This window comes from Medicago truncatula, chromosome 4 (assembly GCF_003473485.1).
Source record: "Medicago truncatula cultivar Jemalong A17 chromosome 4, MtrunA17r5.0-ANR, whole genome shotgun sequence".
Classification (NCBI taxonomy): Eukaryota; Viridiplantae; Streptophyta; class Magnoliopsida; order Fabales; family Fabaceae; genus Medicago; species Medicago truncatula.
The window spans coordinates 56,426,537-56,446,987 of NC_053045.1; the positions used below are offsets into that span (position 1 = coordinate 56,426,537).

Genomic DNA, 20,451 nt, shown 5'->3' on the forward strand with positions numbered 1-20,451 from the left:
AATGTAGTGGGATGAAGAAATCAAGAAGAGAAAAAGTGAATTTGTTTTTATTACTTTTCCGTTAATTTCTATACAAGTTTAGTCTTGAGGCTACTAGTTAAAATAGACTGTTAACACGACATACATCACTAGGAGGTGTCTTGGTGAATCTATTATACTAAGTGTGTGTTTGGAGAGGCTTTAAAATTTACAAAACCACGGTAGAATATCACTTTTGCAGTGAAGCCAAAAATTCTAGCTTCATAAAACCACGTTGAATCCTGCCTTGGGAAGTGGAAATCTTGCCTCCACCGCTAATCCAAACAGATGCTAAGCCTAAAGGGTACTTTTTTGAGTAGGAACAAGTTTGTACTCTTCTCGTTTTATGATCTTAGATCCACCTACCCGTTTTTTATTTTTTTGGTACAAGTCTATGTCACCCTTGTTATTTCATTCAAAGTTCAAACTATATAGAATTCTCCAAAAATTTATTCTATTAATCAACGAAATGTACTAAAGTTTGGCGTGATCTTCTAAGCATGAAAGATTCTGTCTCTAAAGTTTTTTTTTTTGCCAGAATTTTGTCTTTAACGTTAATTACTACAATTTCACGGTCAAAACATTTATACTTAAAAAAAAAACATTTTTTTACTTAGTAATCCTCCATCTAATATATATTTCACATTTTGGTAAAAAAAAATAATAGTCTCATTTAATGGTCAAAATAAATAGGGTAAAACAGCAATACAAGTACCAAATATTAGTGTTTGTTTAAAGCAAAAGATAAACAAGAAATTTAGGGACGAAGAAGGAGAAGCAAAAGCTAAACCAACAAAAGCTAATCCAATTAATTACGAAAGTGTTTGCACCACCATATTCATTATCATGTGATTCGATTTTGGTATTTAGTGGAAGATTGGATGGAATGAAGAGGAAGAAGAAGGAATAAGATTAGGGATTTGGAATTGAACAAGGGATGGAATGAATTAGAATTCTAGGAATTTAGGGATTTAAAGTGAATTCATTCCATTTTGTTTCCGTCAATTTTCTCTCTAATGCCACGTGCACCATCCTTGTCAACCAAAAATATGTCGGTTCAATTTTTTTATACACTTGATCACCAATTTAATGTCGGGGATCAAAGTGGCTTACGGATTTTAGAGTTATGAACCGTTTTGTATTTTGTTACGAGTCATAGATCATTATGAGAGTGAGCTGCACATAGACCAATTTTTTTTTTGAAAGAATTGACCAAAATGTTGTTTAACAAAAATATGTCTCTAAAACTGATAACTAAATTTATCAATGTTAAATTAGTGGCCTTAAAATCGTTGCTATTGTTAGGTATCTAATTAGATAACGTTTTTCTAATTTCTAACTAAAAAGATATCTATAATTCGGCCCTTAAAGTGTTTAGTGACCATTTTTGTGAATTGTGATATAGTGGTTGAATGTTAGGTGTCTAATTAAATAACGTTTTTCTAATAGTACTTGTTTTCAGCAAGTTTATTGTTATTAGGAAAATGTCCATATGAAATGTCTTAATTCTTGCCATAAATAAAACAAACATGATTTTTCTAGATGATGTTTTTCCAGTTAAGAGATATCAAAATGCTCTTTCTATTTAAATAAAAAATCGAGTAGTTATAAGTAATATGTCTAATTACGATCATGTTTAGGTAAGTCTTGTTAATTTTATAGGTTTACTTTATATGCATTTGTCTTGGTTAAAAGAGTATTTTTGAAGATGAAGATGAAGAGCCCACAGGCAGAGATCAAGAACTAAGAATAGATGCGTACAAAAGAAATTCCATTACCATATAATATAATAATAATTTTCAAGAAAATGGAGTTTCTAATTTCTAATACCATCAACGATGAAAGCAGAGTAACCTTAGGTGAGAAATGTTCATGAACCAAATTAATAGCGTACGTCCATGAATTAATTCTTCTCAGACCTTGAATAATTTAAAAATACTTGTGATTTGGCTCCTCCTCCTGCTCTTGAAGGTTTACCAAACTCATCATTACTTGAGAAGAAGAATTAGTTGGAAAAGAAAAGGAAGAAGAAAGAGTAGTTGAAGCTGTTTTCACGACCAAACTCCTACGTTCTTTCTTGATAGGATAAGACACGGTCCTGTTACAACAACTTGGTAGCATGTGCTTGTAATTCATACGTGACTTTTTATTATGAAGTGCACAACCACATTTACGGTGGTAAGGTCTCTTTTCAAAGGTATTGTCATAGCCAGATATGCTTCCTTCATGCAATGACCAGAATAATCCATCTCCAGCAGTGGCCATATCGATCATATGATTTCTATCAAAATCACAATCTCTAATATAGCTAGCTAGCTAGATATTGAACTCGATGATGCCAATGTGCATCATCTAAAGCTCCTTTTATACAATTTGTTTTGTTTGTTTAGGACTTTAACAGCATGTATATGTGAGACCAAGGAGATGGGCATTTATATAACTCCATCCGTGGGTAGTTAATTTAATATTACTTTGACTTCCTTTCCACCGCCTACTTCTTCAACTTAAATAAATTCATTCTATGATGCGAGCATCACTTGGTTGGTAGGACAATGCATTATTATATGCAGGGGTCTGAGTTCGAACCCTGAACACCCGACTTAGGCTATCTGACTAAAAAAAAATATCATTTTTTCTTTCTATTTATATATCACTTTTTTTTAAATGGCAAATATATATATATATATGAGAGAATACAAAATACACCATAAGAACCGTCAAAAGATGCTCCAGCAGACAAACACCAAAGGGTGCATCTGAAAACCCCCACAAACGAGGATGGAAGCGCACCCACACCTACCCTAAAAGACTAAAAGCAACAGAAAAAACAAAAAACACCAACAAACTGATATCTAGAAACGGCGACCACCTGCAGGCACAAAAATCAACAGGAAATCTCGAAAGCCACACCAAGGAGGGAGGAGATATAACCCCACCCCACCCCACCCCGCAAGCAACCCCAGGAAAAAACAACCACCAAACACCCTACCGGTTCCAACACAGGGCGGGATGGATTTCCCACTCATAGAGAGAACAGGAACTAGCAGGAAACTTAGCCCGGAACGACTTCCAAGCTAAGAGTTTCACTCTATCCACCACTGGCTCCTCTCGGAGTAAGCCACCAGCAAAGATAAGGTCATTCTGGGATGCTCAAATGGTCCAAATAACAATATGCCAAACAAGAAGCAAACCTAACCTAACTCTCTTCCCCCCTCCTAACCCTGTAAACACCTGAAACTGCTGAGCAAGCCCCAGAGGCATGACAAAATCCCAGCCCAACCACCTAGACACCTGGTACCACACAGTAAAGAATGAAGGACAAGAAAGGAACAAGTGCGCCGAAGACTCAGATAGCACATCACAGAAAACACACCCTACACCTCCCTCAGGGAGCGAAATTCCCCACCTAATGAGGTTACTACGAGAGGGGATCATGTCGAGAAGGAGTTGCCAAGAAAAAACAATGACTTTAGACGGGGCCCAAGACTTCCAAACCCTCGAGACCGCCTTCAAGACCTCTCCCTGAGGGATACCCATAACCATAAGATCCTTGATAAGGAATGAGCACGCAGACTTCACCGAGTACCGACCATCAAGACTGAGCGTCCAAGACCAGACATCCTCCCTCACCACCATTGATCGTCTAGTGACGACCACCAGGAGATCGAAAAGCATGTCCGCTGCCCAAACGAATAAAGGTCTTCTCCAAACAAGATTCCAAACCAAATATAAATATATTTTTTTAGCCGTGATTCAAACATTTATTTGTCATACGGTGGGAAACTAACCTCTTATGTTATATCATATTGTATTACAAAGCTCATTTATGCTAGATCATATTTTATAGAACAAGTTTTTATAAGAGAAATGATGTTTAGACATAAAATATTTGTTGCCAAATAAAACGTCAAATATTTTTTAAGAGATAAAGATAAATATATACGATGTCAATATTTTGATGTTCGAGTAATACAATGTTTTGATAAAGCATATATATTTGGTTTGAGAGATGAAGAAGTCAATGTGTGATGAGAAAAACAGGTGATATATATTACTCGAACCAAATATATATGCATTATCAAAACAGTGTATTATTTAATTTTCATAATTTCCCGAAAAATTAAAAATCATTAGCCATCCCTATTAAATGCACAATGCTCCAAGTTGGAGCCTCCAACTATATAGTGGCGTGCTGGCCAAATGGATATGTAGTTGTGTAGACTTGTGGGAGTCAATATCTGGTGGGTCAGTTCACAGCACGGGGTCCTATACGTGGGCTGTTACCTGTTGGCCATTAGAAGAATTTAGTTAGCAGCTAACAGTTGGTAGAAATAAAAAATAGAGAGGAATATTAATTATTTATAGGACATTATTTTTTTTTAATCAATTACATTTCAAAAACTATATTATGTTATACATCTTAGAATATGAATCAATGTAAAAGAAGTCTCAAAATTAAGTATATGGACAATTATATTGCTAGCACCGAAACACTTGGAAAATGTTACTACTAATACTAACAAGACACTCTTAGTCTTAGGTTACCTATAATTCAAAACCCTTTCTTCTTACCTTTCTCTTGCCCAAAATAATAAATCTTTTTTTATTTTTGACATTTTCTGCTTGGTTAACTAAAAATGAATTTGGTATGTCGTTTTTCTTGATGTACGCACATGGAATTATGGAATGGATGATCCCAAAAGTAATCTTTGTTTTCATTTTGTGTTATAGTGTTCTAGTTATGTCCGTCAATATTTGTGTGTTTGGTTACATTTTCTATTTTGGAGAGCGGATTGAGGCAACGTCCAAGGTGGTCACTGTTGCTTCATCGTGTATACTCAAGTTACACTTCTTTGGAATTATCGAATGGTTTTATTTTTATGAAGGGGAAATAATAAAGCATAATATGAAGAACGCGTGGTACATGAAGTGAGATTTTTTTTTTCTTCTTAAAAAACTAAAATGAATTATATTACCAAGAACACCGTAATTGTTATAGCATAAGGCGTGCCAAAACAATCACAAAAAAACAGCAACAACCAGTAAGATTACAATAAGGTCAATCGATACCCATACATACAAGCGGGCTCGACCACCAATTATGAGTACCAAAAGTAAAGACCACATTACTAGCTTTCAGCCATCACAGAGTATTTGATTTTACTTTATCTAACAACTGTGATAGAGAACCATTACGGCCACGAAACAACCTGTCATTCCGTTCATTCCAAATAACCCAAACACACTGAAGCCAAATCAAGTGAAAGAGAGACCGACGCGATTTCAAGGCACCAGCATATTGAATAAATTGCATAAAATGATCCAAGCTAAGGGAGCATGAGAATCTACCCCTTCTACACCAAGCCAATCCCACACCATAGGCCACAAAGCACCGAAGAATGGACAAGATAAAAACAAATGAGACACATCTTCAACATGCCCACATCCCGTGACACAAAGCCTAGCCTCCATCGGTAAAATGCTGCGATTTGTCAAATTGGCTTTAGTAGGTAAATGATCCCTCAACAACCCCCAAGCAAGGACTGTAACTTTTAGATGTACCTGTTTGTGCCAGACTAACTCCATACTTTGATGAATCTGAGGTTGTTCATGCGATGTCAATAAGTCATATACCCCACGAACAGAATAGCCACCAATCGGATCCAATAACCACACCCATCTGTCAGTAACGAATTCCTGCAAATAGACTGTTAGTAATAAAGCCCTACACTCCTCTACCAAGTCCTCCTCACACACCAATAACCGGCGACGCCACTGCCACGCCCCCCCACCATCCTCCACCCCCAACAAGAACATGTTCCTCACCGTGATTGATTTATTGATGGCTAAGTCATAAAGTCGCCTAAAGCGCTCACACAACGGAACATACCACACCAACAATCTCGCCAAAAATCGATATCAGCTCCATCCCCCACCCTCCTCCTAACACAATCCACAAACCAACCCTCTCCACCCTCGCCTATCTCATCTCTAATCCTGACTATCTCCCTCCACCACGAAGAACAACTCCGGCCCCCATCCTCCAAACCACCATCCGCCACACCATACCTAGCCACCAACACCCTACGCCACAACCCCTCTCTATCAACTAACAACCGCTAACACCATTTCCCTAGCAAAGCAATGTTAAACTCTCTCAATCTCCGAACACCCAACCCCCCATACTCCCTCCTCAAACACAAAGAATGCCAACCAACCCATGATATTTTTCTTTTTTCCTCACAACCCCCCCAAAAAAAATTATTTAACAAAGATTCAATGGAAGAGATTATACCTGACGGAGCTTTGAAAAAGGAAAGTGCATAGACAGGAAGTGCAGTCATGACGAATTTGAGAAGAATTAGACGACGACCAAAAGAAAGGAACCGACTATGCCAACCAGACAATCTAGTTTTAATACAATTAACAACAGGCTTCCAAAATAATAACCGGCGCGAATCACCCCCAATCGGAAGGCCCAAATAGAGGAACGGAATTTTTTCCACTTTGCAACCCAACACAGAAGCTGCTTCAGACAACCAAGAGGCATTAATATTCACCCCCACCAGAGAGCTTTTATGGAAATTTACCTTCAAACCCGACATAGCCTCAAACAAAACCAAACCAGCCTTCAAAGCGCGAACATTAGCCCAACTTTTCTTCCCTATCAATTGAGTTTTTCTATTATGTACAAATTTATTAATTTAGTTATTTGAAGGGTCTCTAAGATTTTATTAAAAGACATTCATATCCTTTTTAGTTTGAAAAAAACACTCACCTCCCTTCATGTTTACTATGTTAATCACCGTTTACAGATTTTCTATCAAATATAATTGTCAAATATAGTGTAAAACTAGTATATTCTAACGGTGTTTTTTTTTATAAGCCTGAACTTTTGTTTTAAATTACAAACTAGCTAGTATCTAACAATATGTTCTTTAGGGTTTTTTCTAGATTACCTTTGAAGAATGGTGGGTAATTTACCCACCAACCAATGAAAATGAGCAATTTGTTGGTGGGTCAAGATAGTTCATGGATACCACTTAAAATATGCTTATGTAGCTAATATATATTGGTTAGGGTAAATTACCCACCATTTTTCCATGGGTACCCTAGTTGTCACCATTGTTTAAAAATTAGCTAGCATTCCAACTAGGATACTCAATCCATCATGCAACCATAGTGGGTGAGAATAGTGCAAAGTTTGTAAACAGAGATATAACATGGAAAAAGGAATGGTACTAGGCTATGTCTTCAACTAGGTCGATACTCTCAACAACTAGCAATTATTCCCAACACATCAGAAATATATTACTAATAATAGAAGGAATAAAAACAATGAGTGGACATTAACCGAACCTAAGTAATTGAATGTTAATGAAATCTATAATTAGTAAATATATATTTGAAGAAACAGAAAAACTATCGATCAGGGATTAAAGCCTTAGAGTAACACCATCCAAAAGAGATTTTAAAATCTCAGAACAAAAAGAGATAAATAAATTACAAAGCTCAAGTTGTCTCTACAACTCGAAAAACTAGACAAAAGAATTTAAATTTTTCTATAGAAAAAGTCTTCCGCACTCTGCTAAAACTCTGGTATCAAAGAAAATCTCGTTTCTAAAAAAAATTAAAATAAAATAAAATCTTATGACGTCAGTTAACATTTTAACCAACTTAAAATGTCATGGGTACAAATACCCACCATAGTGAGATGGGTAACAAAGAATTTCCATATATATATATATATGGATTTGCTGCAATAGACCCACTCATTTTCATGAAAGTCTATTTTAGCAAGCAACACCTTTTCATTTAGACTAAAATACCCATGCCTTTGTTCTTTCAAAAACTTAACACTAAAGGACACAAATGTAATTTATGTTTAATAATTAATTTTTTTTGTTTTCTCTTCCATCATGACCCACGCTCTTTCTCTTTCATTCAGCCTCTCTCTCTCCATGTTCAGTCAGGAGCAGGATGATTAACACCACCATTAATCAAAATTGGATTTAACAGAACATGAAAATCGAAGCCTCAAGGGCTTTCAATGACACACAGGATTTCCTTGTTTGCAAATGTAACAAATAAAATCAATCATAAATGCTTTCCCAACACATTGACACCAACCAATTTTAGAGTGGTCACCGTTCTAAACACAGACGGGAATTTCGCCGGAGTTACAGATAAATTCAATTGCCATTAAGACGGTAGCCGACGTCGAAATTGGCTTCAAGGGCGGCTTATCAAGATGGTTGCGACGATAAACACCGCGGCATAGGTAAATCCGAAACAGTTTTGTTGATGATGAGAACGGAAGGGGGAATTAAAGGCGTGAATTATACAAGAAAATAACACATGGGTTTTCAAGGAATTTTTTTTTTAACCACACACGCAGCTTCATACGATTTCATGATGGAAGAATAGCAAATCTCACGGAACATGGAGACAGGCCAATAACAAAAGAGGAAAGAGAACAAAAATTTGGAAAAAAAAATTAATTATTAAACATAAATTACATTTATGTCCATCAGTTTTGAGTTTTTGAAAGAGCAATGACATGGGTATTTTAGTCTTAATGAAAAGGTGTTGCTTGCTAAAATAAACCTTTATGAAAATAAGTGGGTCTATTGTAGCAAATCCCACAAATCTCATATATATATATATATATATATACTTTTTAAAAAAAATATTAGTAAAATATATTAACGAAATAAAATTACAATATGAAAATTATTGATTATTATTTAAACATATGAAGTAGTAATAATATAGATTAAATTAGTGAAATATATAAGAATAAAAACCAACAAGCAACATAATAATGCAATATATAATACTAATAAAAGAATAAATAAATATTAATAGTTACTTTTGCAGTTCAGTTTAGTTTAGAGAAAGTGACCTGAAATCCGATCTAATCCTAGCGGTTTTTATAGAACAACATCCAAATGCATAAAAGAATATTCGACTTTTTGCAATTTTCATTTTTTTTATCAGTTTGTGGTTTTATTGTGGACCAGTTTGGATTTGAACACCGCTATATAAATATCGTAATTTACAAATTATCTACATAAACATTTATTAGGTAGGATAGCCAGTCTTATACTTTAACCTAAATATGAGGTTAATCGTTAGTTGAAAAAACGTTACAACGTTCGGAACATGTACAAATTAGATTAGACTACAATAATCATAAACTGAATAGAAATTTTTATATTAATTGAATTCAACGAATAAGTAGATGTTCATCACATAACCCTAATTAAAAGAGGTTTAATTACAGAGTCTTGTTAACGAGTGCCCCCAAGTTAACGATCCCAAATTTTGAAAATATTCTTTAAAAAAGTCAAATGTTACAAATTTCAATGCATTGATTACACAACTTTTCATAAAAACTTAATATTGGTGGTCCTTAGATAGTGCTAATATGTATGATGTATCATTATAAAGAAAAGAAAAAACACACTCTAGAAAACAAGAGGAGCTGCCTTAGGCTCTGTTTGGATGACAAAGGAAAGTTGAAGGAAAGAAGGTAAAAGGAATGATTGTTAGAGGAAAGAAAGTGAATAGAAAGTGAGTAGAAAGTGAGATGATTTTTTAGTTGTTTGGTATTAGTGAAAGTGAAAGGAAAGAAAGATTTATATTTAATAAAATGACTGACATATCCCTATAAGAATGTGATATATACAAGTGATTTAAGATTGTAATTTTATTAAGAGGAATGCTGTATAGTGCGACGAAATTGAAGCACGAATAGCACACGATACATGCTGACAGTTGTATTAATAAATAATAGTCAAAAGAAATTACAATTTGAGATATATCCCACGGTTAATATCATTCGTTGTTTTTCGCACATGAACATTCGCACGAAGAAGCTTTTTCCTTTTATTAATAGTATAAAACTATATAGTTGCACATTTATTTTATTTGAATAGAATACAACAGCAAGAATTTACTTCATTACATAGTATATTTTAATTTTAATTTAATATATTTTAATGTCACATTGAAAAGCATATGCATTTGTGGGTCTATTATGTAACTTTCCTCAAAAGAGTGGTTTCTCTATGCATTCCATTATATATAGAGCATAAACATTTTTTTGTATGGGACCCAGCCCATGTCCTTCCTCACCTTTTTAAGGTTGTTTCAAACTATGGAAAGATTGCACATCCTTCTACTTTCTATCCTTATTCAATCTTTCCTTCAATTATCATCCAAAACAAACAAGCCTTTAAAGCTCCATATGCTTAAACCTTGTTTTGTGCCGTCAACTTATAAAAAAAATCTAGAGAAACACTTCCTTCTCTAAAGATGCGAAATACTTGTGAAATTATAGTTCGAGTTAAATATACTTTAATTTTTGTCATATATTTACATAATAGTTAGCCTCTCTTTTCAACATATATTTTTGTATACACCAACCACCCATCGAATCTCTTACCAAATTATTTAGAACCACATATCGTCATTACGTGTTCACCATGTTATTGACATGTTTTCTTTATTTTGCTTTCTTACCATTCTCTCATAAGTTCTAACTCTTTGAATCTCATGTATTCGTAAATTCGTTGTAAAGATTACGGTAATCACTTGGTCTACACGATGTTTAATTTTATTAGTAATTTAATCTCCTCTTTTTTTCTTTTTTTTTTTTTTGCACTGGTTTCCAACCCATCAACGGTGGGCGACTAATCCGGCTCGTGCGTAGAGGCATACACACTGACCAAGCGTTGTTCCTCCTGAAAATCGAATCCAGTATTTTTCGAATACGTCATTGGAATGAGCTCTTTGCCACTGGAGCCCAAGCAACTTGGTTTCATTTAATCTCCTCTTTGTTGTTGAGAAGAGTAAATTCATGTTGAGAAGAGTAATCTCCACTGCAGCCCAATTCTAAGTTTAGGTCATTTTAGTTTAATTTGTAGACTAAATCCAGACATTTATTTCTTCATTAGAGTGAGCCTTCTACATAATAACTATTTCTTAGCTTCTAAACCATCTCAACCAAGAGATTACGGTCCCATCAGTTATAAATTAAATGATTTTATTTTACATTTTAAAAAATGGTTTCTATGGAATTACTAATTTTTTTTGGAGGTGTTCGGGGTTCGAACCCCGAACCTTGTATATTTTATACACTGTTCTTACCAACTGAGTTAAGCTCGCGTGAACAAAAATTACTAAAATTTAATATAAGATATTTCGAGCTCATTTTTTTTTTATAAATTAAAAGAGCTTTTTATTCCCTAAGGAATAAAAAAACAAGAAAACAAACAAGAACGAAAAAAGTCTAACAGAAGTTAATTATTCCCTAAGGAATAAAGTTCCATTAACGTCGCTTCTAAAAAGATTTTGCAGCCCATCTGGGGAGAAGCGTGAATAAGGAGGTCAACATCCGAAGAAACTCCAAACTTTATAAAAAAAAAGTCAGCACATCGATTGCCTTTTTTGAGAGTATGACAAACAACGACATTATTTTGATGAAGAAGCTCTTCTATGTCTTGTATAAGAACAACATAGACGTGATACTTCTCCAGGCGCCCGTTGATGAGATTGATACAAAGAGAGAATCCGAGTAGCAAACTAACTCCATAAAACCCAAATTTTGAGCTATGATCAACCCATGATAAATAGTCGAAAGTTCAGCAAAAATAACATCATCTGAACCCGTGATAAAACCAGAAAAGGCTGATAAAAAAAAACCATCACTATTTCTCAAAATTCCCCCAAACTTGAACTTGATGGGAGAACCGTGACATTTATTAGTTAAATGTTTTGTTAAAAAATAAAAATCAATAATTAAAAGAGCAATTCTAACATTCGGCAGTTAAATGTTTTGTAAAAAAAATTTCAGTTGTTTAAATGTTTCAACAAAAGAAAAACAATCAGTAGTTTAACATAGTAAAAGTTATTTGTCAAAAAAGACTATGGCCTTCTCCCGCGCCCTGTAAAATTTCCAAAAATGCCCTTGTGCATTCCAGATTTTAAAATTCGGATTCATGTTTACTATTTCGGATTTTATAATCCGGACAATTCTTATGTATAATCAGCCTCAGACTCTCTCACATTTCAGCAGTTTTGAGTTTTGCTTTTAAAAACAACAAAAAAACTAAGTAAAAAATGCTAAAAACCTGTCAAATAAAATCATAAAAATAGCACAAAAAAATTCTAAAAATCAAATAAAACTAATGCAAATTTTTTCAGATTTTTCTGTGAATATGAAAAATGGGTCTAAACGATGGAATTTTGGATTTTGAGGGGCGGAGTCCTGTAAGAAGTCCCTTCCAGGAGAGTCATGGTCCTTGAATTTTTTCTGATTTTCTGGGGAAATTTCGAAGCAATCCGATCAAGTAGTCCGAAAATCCGATTTTTTACTAAGAATAGATAACAATGACCCAAAACAGAAGGATGAGAGTTAGGAAGATTAATATTGTCCCTAAAATGACTATCAATGTTACAAACATGTTTAGAATTTGTGCTGATACAGTTCGGATTATATAATCCGAGCTGTTTTACCTTGAAAAAAAGGTGTTTAGGGGGTTTTCGGATTATGTAATCCAGAAACATCATGTAACGCGCCCTATTTTTTGAAGTTTCCGGATTACAAATCCGGAAAAATCCGTCACTCATTTTTTCACCCTTTAACAAAAGAAAACATCATTGTGGATTAAATAATCCGGAATGCTTCGAGGGTAATTTTGGAAAAAATAGGGCGCGCGAGGAAATACATAGGGTGGGAAAAGTAATGCTAAAAAAAAAAATACTAAAAAGATAGGGGGCAAAACATATATTTTGTTAATTTATTGGGCCAAAAATTGGACCCAACCATGGATATATTGTTGATTCGGATCGGATGGGGAATATCCTATCGGGTCAGACCCGTATAGCGGGTAGAAATCAACACGTGGGGTCCCACTTTCGTGTTCCAATCTTCACCGCCATTGAAACGCAAAATCAAAGCTCGCTCCATTCACGATTATTGGAAGCAAAAATGGGAGGTGGAAGTAGAAGAGGAAGAGGTAGAGGAAGATCCAACACCAGCGGAAGCGGTAGTGGAAACCCGAAAACCCGTAAAAGAGGTTCAGTTGCTAGAGAAGCACTTTTCGTCGAAGGTGGATTCCTGTCCGATTGGGGTCCTTCCTCTTCCAATCGTAATTCAGGTTCTATCTCTTTTTGATTTCTCAGAAATTTGATGCAAAAAATGTTTTTTTTTTCTTAATCAAAATTAGCTATTCGTTTTCATTCAATATAAAAATTTATAATTTATATCTGGGATAATGATTTTGCTTCATGGGTATTTTTTATTTTTAAATTTTTGTTTTTCTATGCTTTGGTTTGAGTATTTATTTTATTTGGGTTGCAGGTAGAAATGGTGGTTCAAATAACAAATCTGGGAGTCTACGTAGAGGAGAAGCATCTGGTTCTAAAAATGGATTTGCAAAATCTTTGGGGACTACTATTGCATTCAATTATTCTTCACCTGATGTACAGGTTTGTTTGCAACTTTGTATAATAACAAAGCTTATAACTTTATGCATTTTTATGGTTGCTAGGTGAAAATGGATTTTCCATCTAAATTTGTTGATGCAAATGTCAATGTATTCGATAGATCACAGATCATATAATGTTACCTTCGAACATTTAAGCACACACATTTCTGATAAAAGACGTGTCCAACACAAACTATCGGAGTCGATGTGCAATGTTGTGTCTGTGTCGGTGCCATTACTGAAAGATGCTTATTCACAAGGCTTCATCATAAATTGTTTGCACTTTGTAGCAATGCTCTGTACAGCATGTGTATGCTCAAGTTCTGTCAGTGCATTTTCTCACGCACCAAAGGAAGATATTTAACAGAAACTGAAAGTTAAATTCTTTATCTTTGAACATATCCATCAACATAGTTTTATAAGATGCCTCTGATTTAAATTGTGTTTAACTTAATTGAGATCAGATAAGCTGTGTTCATAGTTGCTTCAGAGTAACTTGAATTTATCGGTATATACCAGGAGGCCTCGCGTGTTGGGATTGGGAACAACAGTGAAGATGGTAATTTAAATAAGCTGCTCCAACCTTTTGTTATGGTGGATTCCCAGCAGAATCAAATTATTGCTCACGAAGACCAAACACCTCCTTCAAAGCAGAACAGTGTGGAATATACTTACAGTTATGGTGATTTTGTTTTGGGAGATAGTTCTCATAGAGGATTAGGTTTCCCTGCTGAACATGACGAAACCCCAATTGGCACTGTCACACCATCGGAACAGATGCTACAATCAACCCCAGTTTTAGACTCATCGTCCTTTAAAAAGGATGTTGATTCTGATGAGGATAGAAACTGTGATCAGATGGAAGAAGACTTGCCATCAAAGGTGTCTTCTAGTAGAAATTCAGGGTTTCTTTCCATCGGTGGTCTTAAGTTATACACAGAGGACATCTCAGATATTGAGAGTGAGGAAAATTACATTGAAGAGACGTCTGATGAGGACGGCTCCGCATCTTCTGAGCAAGAAGTACTTGGATCATCTGAAAGCGATTATTCTGAGGACACATCCGACAGTGATTCAGATATTGATGATGAGGTTGCAGAAGATTATCTGGAAGGAGTTGGTGGTAGTGAAAACATCATCGATGCAAAATGGTTGCTAGACCCTGTCGTGGATGAGTCAGATGATGATAGTTCTTCCAGCGGTAGCTATGGTGAGGCTTTGGAGAAGTTGGGTGGTATATCCCTTCAAGATGCCTCTAGGGAATATGGCATGATGAAAGCCCAACCATGGAGGCAAAGACCTGTAAAGAAGCACGTTCCTTTTACTTTGGATGACCTGATGCTCGAAAAGGATCCAAGAACCATTTCTGCTAGAAAGAAGCATGTTTCTAGATTTCCTCATTCTTGGCCTTCACATGCTCAGAAGAGCAAAGCCTCCAAAAGAATTCATGGTATGACTATTCTACAACCATCTATGTCAAAGATCCAATGTTATTCCTTAATTATATGCTTTTAATTTAACTAAACCTTTCTTGCTGATTGAAATTACATTTTAAACTTGTAAAGCGTTGAGTTTTTCAGTTATAGGATGATATATTCACGAAGATCCTTGCATTAATATCATTAATTAACTGCAAAATTTTAAAGCCCTTGATTATTTGGCTGGATGGTTGAAATAGCAGGGCTGGAAAAAACTGGCTGTGAAGCAGTTGTATGTTTAATTTGTGTATGCATTTATCTATTATCTATTGGTTTGATGCATGAGCTTTGAATTTCACAAACCCTATGTCAGATTGTATACTCTTTTTTTTTTTTTTTAAATTTTTTTTATTATTATAAATATACATAGATTCAAGTTGATGGAAACATGTTACAAGCTCATCATTGAGATTTCATATTCATGAAACATTAACTTGAAATGGTTGAACTTCATGTAAATGAATTTTAGATATTGGAAAAACACCCCTGCTCATGCTCACACACAATATGGAATTCCAACTACTCATTTTGCTGACACATTCTGTACAGGTGAAAAAAAGAAACTTCGTAAAGAAAGAATTGCTGTCAAGCGTAGAGAGAGAATGCAACACCGAGGTGTTGATCTTGAGAAAATTAATTCGGTAAGGATTTCATCACCAAATATAGTTATTTCTGGGTTCTGGCCATACTATATCTAATACCGTTTTCTTTTGTTTACCCTTTCGCTCTATTTATCTTTTCAAGGACACTTATTTCTATTAAATATATGTGCAGATCAATGAAATTTAGTTGTAACTTCTTGTATCAAAATGTGGTTCCTTTTTTCTGATTTATGTGTCTGTGACGAACATCTGGTGACTCTTACCTAAGCCTGTTACCTAAAAATTTCCTACTCTTACCTAAGCCTGTTACCTATATATTTCCTTTTAAATCCTGTATAAGTTCTCCGACTCGATGAAAGGTCTTGTAATAATGTAAAAATTGTAATTATAGTAAGGAAGTTGTGTGATTAGATAAAGATATGCTAACCTATTGATTTGTGTATTTTATATCTCTGATGACCCTTTGGAGTGTGGGATTTGGGAACATACATTCATGGCAGGTAACAGTTTGTGTTTGTTGCATTACATATACAGTTGTTGTAGGAGGCATATGCCTTTGAGAGGCATCTAAAGGAAGAATTGAAAAATTGTATGAGCATTTAACTTCATTTTTATTGTTTTTGTGATACTTGTCACTCTGTTATAGATATAATAAGAAACTACCAACGTTCAGGGTTTATTAAGCTTTTAAGTTTTGTATTTTGCATTAATGCATCAGATAAAAAATGCAACGAAGGTGTTTCTGTTATATGCAGTGTAAGCATATGAAAGAATGTGTAATTTTGTAGAACTCGTGCTCCACTCCCATGATTAGAACTGTTCTTCATCTTCTTTTACTTTTTGTGCATCTCAAAATGTCCATTTTTGCTCCTCATTAATCTGAATTTTGTTATTTATTGCTTTATATTGAATCACATATCTCTTTGGCGTGTGTAACTTCTCTTCAAAGCTACCATGCTTGACTCAGTTGGAGTTTTCCCACACTAACTTTTTTTTTGTGGGATTCTAGAAATTGGAAAAGATTGTTTTGGAGGATGTAGACATGTACTCTTTTCAGCCTATGCATTCTCGAGATTGCTCACAGGTGAGAATCCTTCTGTCCCCAATAGTATGACCGAAAAGTATTGCTATTTCAAATGAATGCCGACTTCTGTTTACCTTGTGTACTGGCTTCTGTTCTATTTTCTTAAGGATATATAATTATTTTGATGATATTAAATAAGTTTTAGAAATTAAAATCAAATTTAGTATATACTTCAAAAACACACTTAAACCGTTGATTACAAAATAATATATTGTGGGTGCCCTTTTCTATTTGTAAAACTCATTTATTAAATTCATCAATATCATAAGAAATTGAAAAAAGAAAAATAATTTTTTAATTTTATAGCACTAATTTTTATATTAAAAATGTTTTATTGTAGTGCATTAAATGAAGTTTTTATGTTGGATTTGTAATTAATTAATTTTTTTAATAATAGATCTTGCATTATTGAATTTAGATTTCTAATTCAACGCTGTATTTCTTTCACAACCAAGCATAATAATTTTGAACCAATTCAAAAATTGATTTTCAATTTAAAATTATGAATTATAGTTCTATTTTTTTTAATGCCAAATGTTAGCATTTAATTGTTATGTTGGTATTTTCTTCCTTGCCAGGATTCGAACCCTGGACCTTTAACTCCTTTAAACCCTTAGCCCGCATCACCCCACCACATTGTAGCATTGCAGTTCTAATTATATATTCCAACTGCATTCCTAATTGATTATGGGACCTTATGATATTCATCTATTTAATTTGTCATGCACTTGTGTCAACCTGTTCTGAGCAGCGTTGGCCCTGTAATGATCGTTCTCCATGAATATAGGTACAGCGGTTGGCAGGAGTTTATCAGTTGCGGAGTAGCAGCCAAAGTTCTGGGAAAAGAAGGTGATGCATCGTCTTCCCTTATTCAAATAATTGATTGTTAGTGTGATGCGAATTTAATATCTAGTCTGGATTTGTGGTTTCAGATTTGTGACTGTGATGCGAACACATTCTACATCGATGCCATCTGCAAGTGGTAGACAGCGCCTGGAAAAGGTTCTGTTCTGTGGCATTCGCTAATTACATCTTGGAATTTATTCATTTATACATTGAATTGAATTTATGCTTTTCCTCTGGGTTTCATCACTGCCCTTGAGATACAGAGTGGCCCGTCTTCCACTCACTTTTCCTACTCTTCCACCCCAATGTCCTTGAAACTTCAAAACATTTATTTGGAACATTTTATCATTCAATTTAACCATTGGGTATTTATTCAAAACTTGAGATTTTTTAACTGCTATTTCAAAGACTCGGGGTTTACAAATTTTCAATCATCTTCACTGTGAGTTTTTACAGCTGAGACTGAGAGGCTGTTTGTTACTGTTTTTTTTCAGAAAATAATCACTTTTTTAAAAATGAATCACTTTTGAGAGTATTGTATCTATTTTTTACATCTTTTTGAAAAGAAAAAAAAATCTAAAAAAATAATAATCAGAAAACAGCTTCAAATGAAGAAGCTGTTGAGAGCAGCTTCTCAAAAAATAGATTTTTTTAGAAGAGAGAGAAAATAAGTGTCAAAAGGGGAATTAATTTTATAATAAAAAAGATCACTTTATGTAGTTATATCCAAACAAACTGATTTTTATTTTATTTTTAAAAGTGATTTTTTTAGGATAAACAAAGACAAAATGCTTTCTGCTTTTTTATTAAACCTCTAAGAAATAATCTCAATGTCAAAATCACTTTTATTTCAACCCGTAACAAATGGACTCTGACCATTTCGTGAACTTCAGTTGTTAGGAGTTGATGATGAGGAAGTTGATTTTTCTGTCATGGATCCTATGAACAAGAAGTCAGTGAGTGAAGACAGAAGAAGACCGAGAAAGAAAAATGCTAAAAGGAATGATTTTAGGCAGCAAGAACTTCAATTTGGCCAGAGCAGGACACCAAAGAACTCAGCCAGCAGAGACAGACGTAAAGTGAAGGACAATAAAGGGAGTGAACAAAAGGGTTCATATGCTAATCAGCCAGTGTCATTTGTATCAAGCGGCACAATCCACTCAGAAACTGTACAAGTTATTGCTGTTGATTCTGAAGAGACTGATAGTGCAAATAAGAAGGGTGCCACCAGCTCTGCTAATGTTGGTTCTTTTGAGGTACACACTACTGGTTTTGGTTCCAAAATGATGGCTAAAATGGGATACACTGAAGGAGGGGGATTGGGGAAAAATGGTCAAGGTATGGCTCAGCCCATTGAGGTTATCCAAAGGCCGAAATCACTTGGTTTGGGTGTGGAATTCTCTAGTAATGTTGATGATCCAACAAGGGACAGTATCGGTACTTCTAAAAAGCATACCAAAAGTTCTTCAAGAGTTGGTTCTTCTGAAAAGCGTACCAAAGGCTCTTCAAGTATTGGTTCTTTTGAAAAGCATACAAAAGGATCTTCAACTTCAGGTATTGGTTCTTTTGAAAAGCATACCAAAGGATCTTCAACATCGGGTATTGGTTCTTTTGAAAAGCATACAAAGGGGTTTGGATCAAAGATGATGGCAAAGATGGGATTTGTTGAAGGTTCAGGATTAGGTAGAGAATCGCAAGGTATTACTGCTCCATTGGGCGCTGTTCGGTTACCAAAGTCACGAGGACTGGGCGCCAAAGGTTAATTTAGATGTAACGTGTTTATGTTCCTTTCTAATTGTGTATTGTTGTTTTAAGTGTTGTGATCTTACGTGGTAATTTATCGTTACCGTAGAAAGACTGTCTAAAAAATCAATGTTAAAGTTATCTAGGTTTCTTGCTTGTAGTTTTTTAATTATGGAAACAAAATAAGAAAACTCGGTCCTACCTCTATGGAGGACATGTAGTTTATGTATAAGATACCTGCTACATTGAATCTGTGACCATTGGATGAACTCGTGGAGTTTTATGTTTCTGTATGATACTGAAGCTGTACCAATGGACACCCCTTTCAACAATTTGTCACTGATTAATCATATCTTCTTTCTTTTTTTTCCCTTTATTTAAAGTGCCTATTTCTTTATTAATTTATTTATTTTACCATACTATTGTATTGCACCCCTTCAATAATACTAATAACGAACGAGAATGATTATAAATCACATCAGACATTTTTAATCCAAAATAGAATTGGGTGAATTCGTTTAGAAAGCAAAATGCTTTTAGTATATTTAATTTTTTACATTTAAAAGGAAAATGTGAGTTATTTTTTACTCAAGGGGTTAGTACTACAGCATCTGTTATCAAATCATGAAAACCACTCGACAGCAAGAAAATCATGTCATTGAATGAAGTCATTCTCTTGCAAACTGTTTAAAAATGATATTTGTACAACCACTTTGTGACAACTTTTTCTCTCATACTCACATTATCATCTTATTCTCTCTCTTCCTTTTTTTCTCTCCATTGTTTTTATCCAATGAAAAGAGAAAAAAAAGTTGTCACTAAAAATTATATGAAATGGTTGATCAAATATCACTACTCTTTTCTATTAATAATGATAATGTTTTAGTTAATCTCTCATCATCATAGGGACCATTTAAGCCTTTTAGATTTCAATTTAAACCAATCCTGTGTTTTGAATGAGAATGTTGTATGTAATATACTCAATAGACAGCTAAACTAAAATATTTCATATCTTATTTGTAACTTAATTTCAAATAAGACATTAGAGTGATCAAATTATTTGAAAGTCAAATATTATGTGTTATGTTACCAGCTTATATTTATTGATTATGAAAATGGGTATAGTATAGATCTGAGATCATTCTCTTTTATTGGTACGGAACCACTATCCCACTGGTCAAAGT

General features: G+C 34.4%; 2 protein-coding genes across 2 annotated transcripts; one reads left to right on the plus strand and one right to left on the minus strand.

The window, feature by feature from the left end:
- Positions 1-3,168: 3,168 nt before the first annotated feature.
- On the minus strand, positions 3,169-3,654 carry LOC112420950 (uncharacterized). Its single transcript, XM_024780801.1, has one exon. It carries the CDS (start codon positions 3,652-3,654, stop codon positions 3,169-3,171), a length of 486 nt encoding a protein of 161 aa, XP_024636569.1.
- A 9,280-nt stretch (positions 3,655-12,934) lies between these two features.
- LOC11438818 (uncharacterized) lies at positions 12,935-19,617 on the plus strand. The gene is made up of 8 exons (XM_003609471.4): positions 12,935-13,184; positions 13,388-13,515; positions 14,034-14,964; positions 15,542-15,633; positions 16,604-16,678; positions 17,466-17,527; positions 17,611-17,680; positions 18,418-19,617. Exons 1-8 carry the CDS (start codon positions 13,016-13,018, stop codon positions 19,285-19,287), a joined length of 2,397 nt encoding a protein of 798 aa, XP_003609519.2. The 5' UTR covers positions 12,935-13,015; the 3' UTR covers positions 19,288-19,617.
- The last annotated feature ends 834 nt before the right edge of the window (positions 19,618-20,451 follow it).

What these genes read in the sequence shown, in the direction of transcription:
- LOC112420950 (XM_024780801.1), bottom strand. Translation starts at nt 3,654, where the DNA reads ATGGTGGTGAGGGAGGATGTCTGGTCTTGGACGCTCAGTCTTGATGGT.
- LOC11438818 (XM_003609471.4), top strand. Translation starts at nt 13,016, where the DNA reads ATGGGAGGTGGAAGTAGAAGAGGAAGAGGTAGAGGAAGATCCAACACC. An exon ending in ATTCTTCACCTGATGTACAG is followed by an intron (nt 13,516 to 14,033) that starts GTTTGTTTGCAA and finishes GGTATATACCAG; the next exon opens with GAGGCCTCGCGTGTTGGGAT. An exon ending in CAAAGTTCTGGGAAAAGAAG is followed by an intron (nt 17,528 to 17,610) that starts GTGATGCATCGT and finishes TTGTGGTTTCAG; the next exon opens with ATTTGTGACTGTGATGCGAA.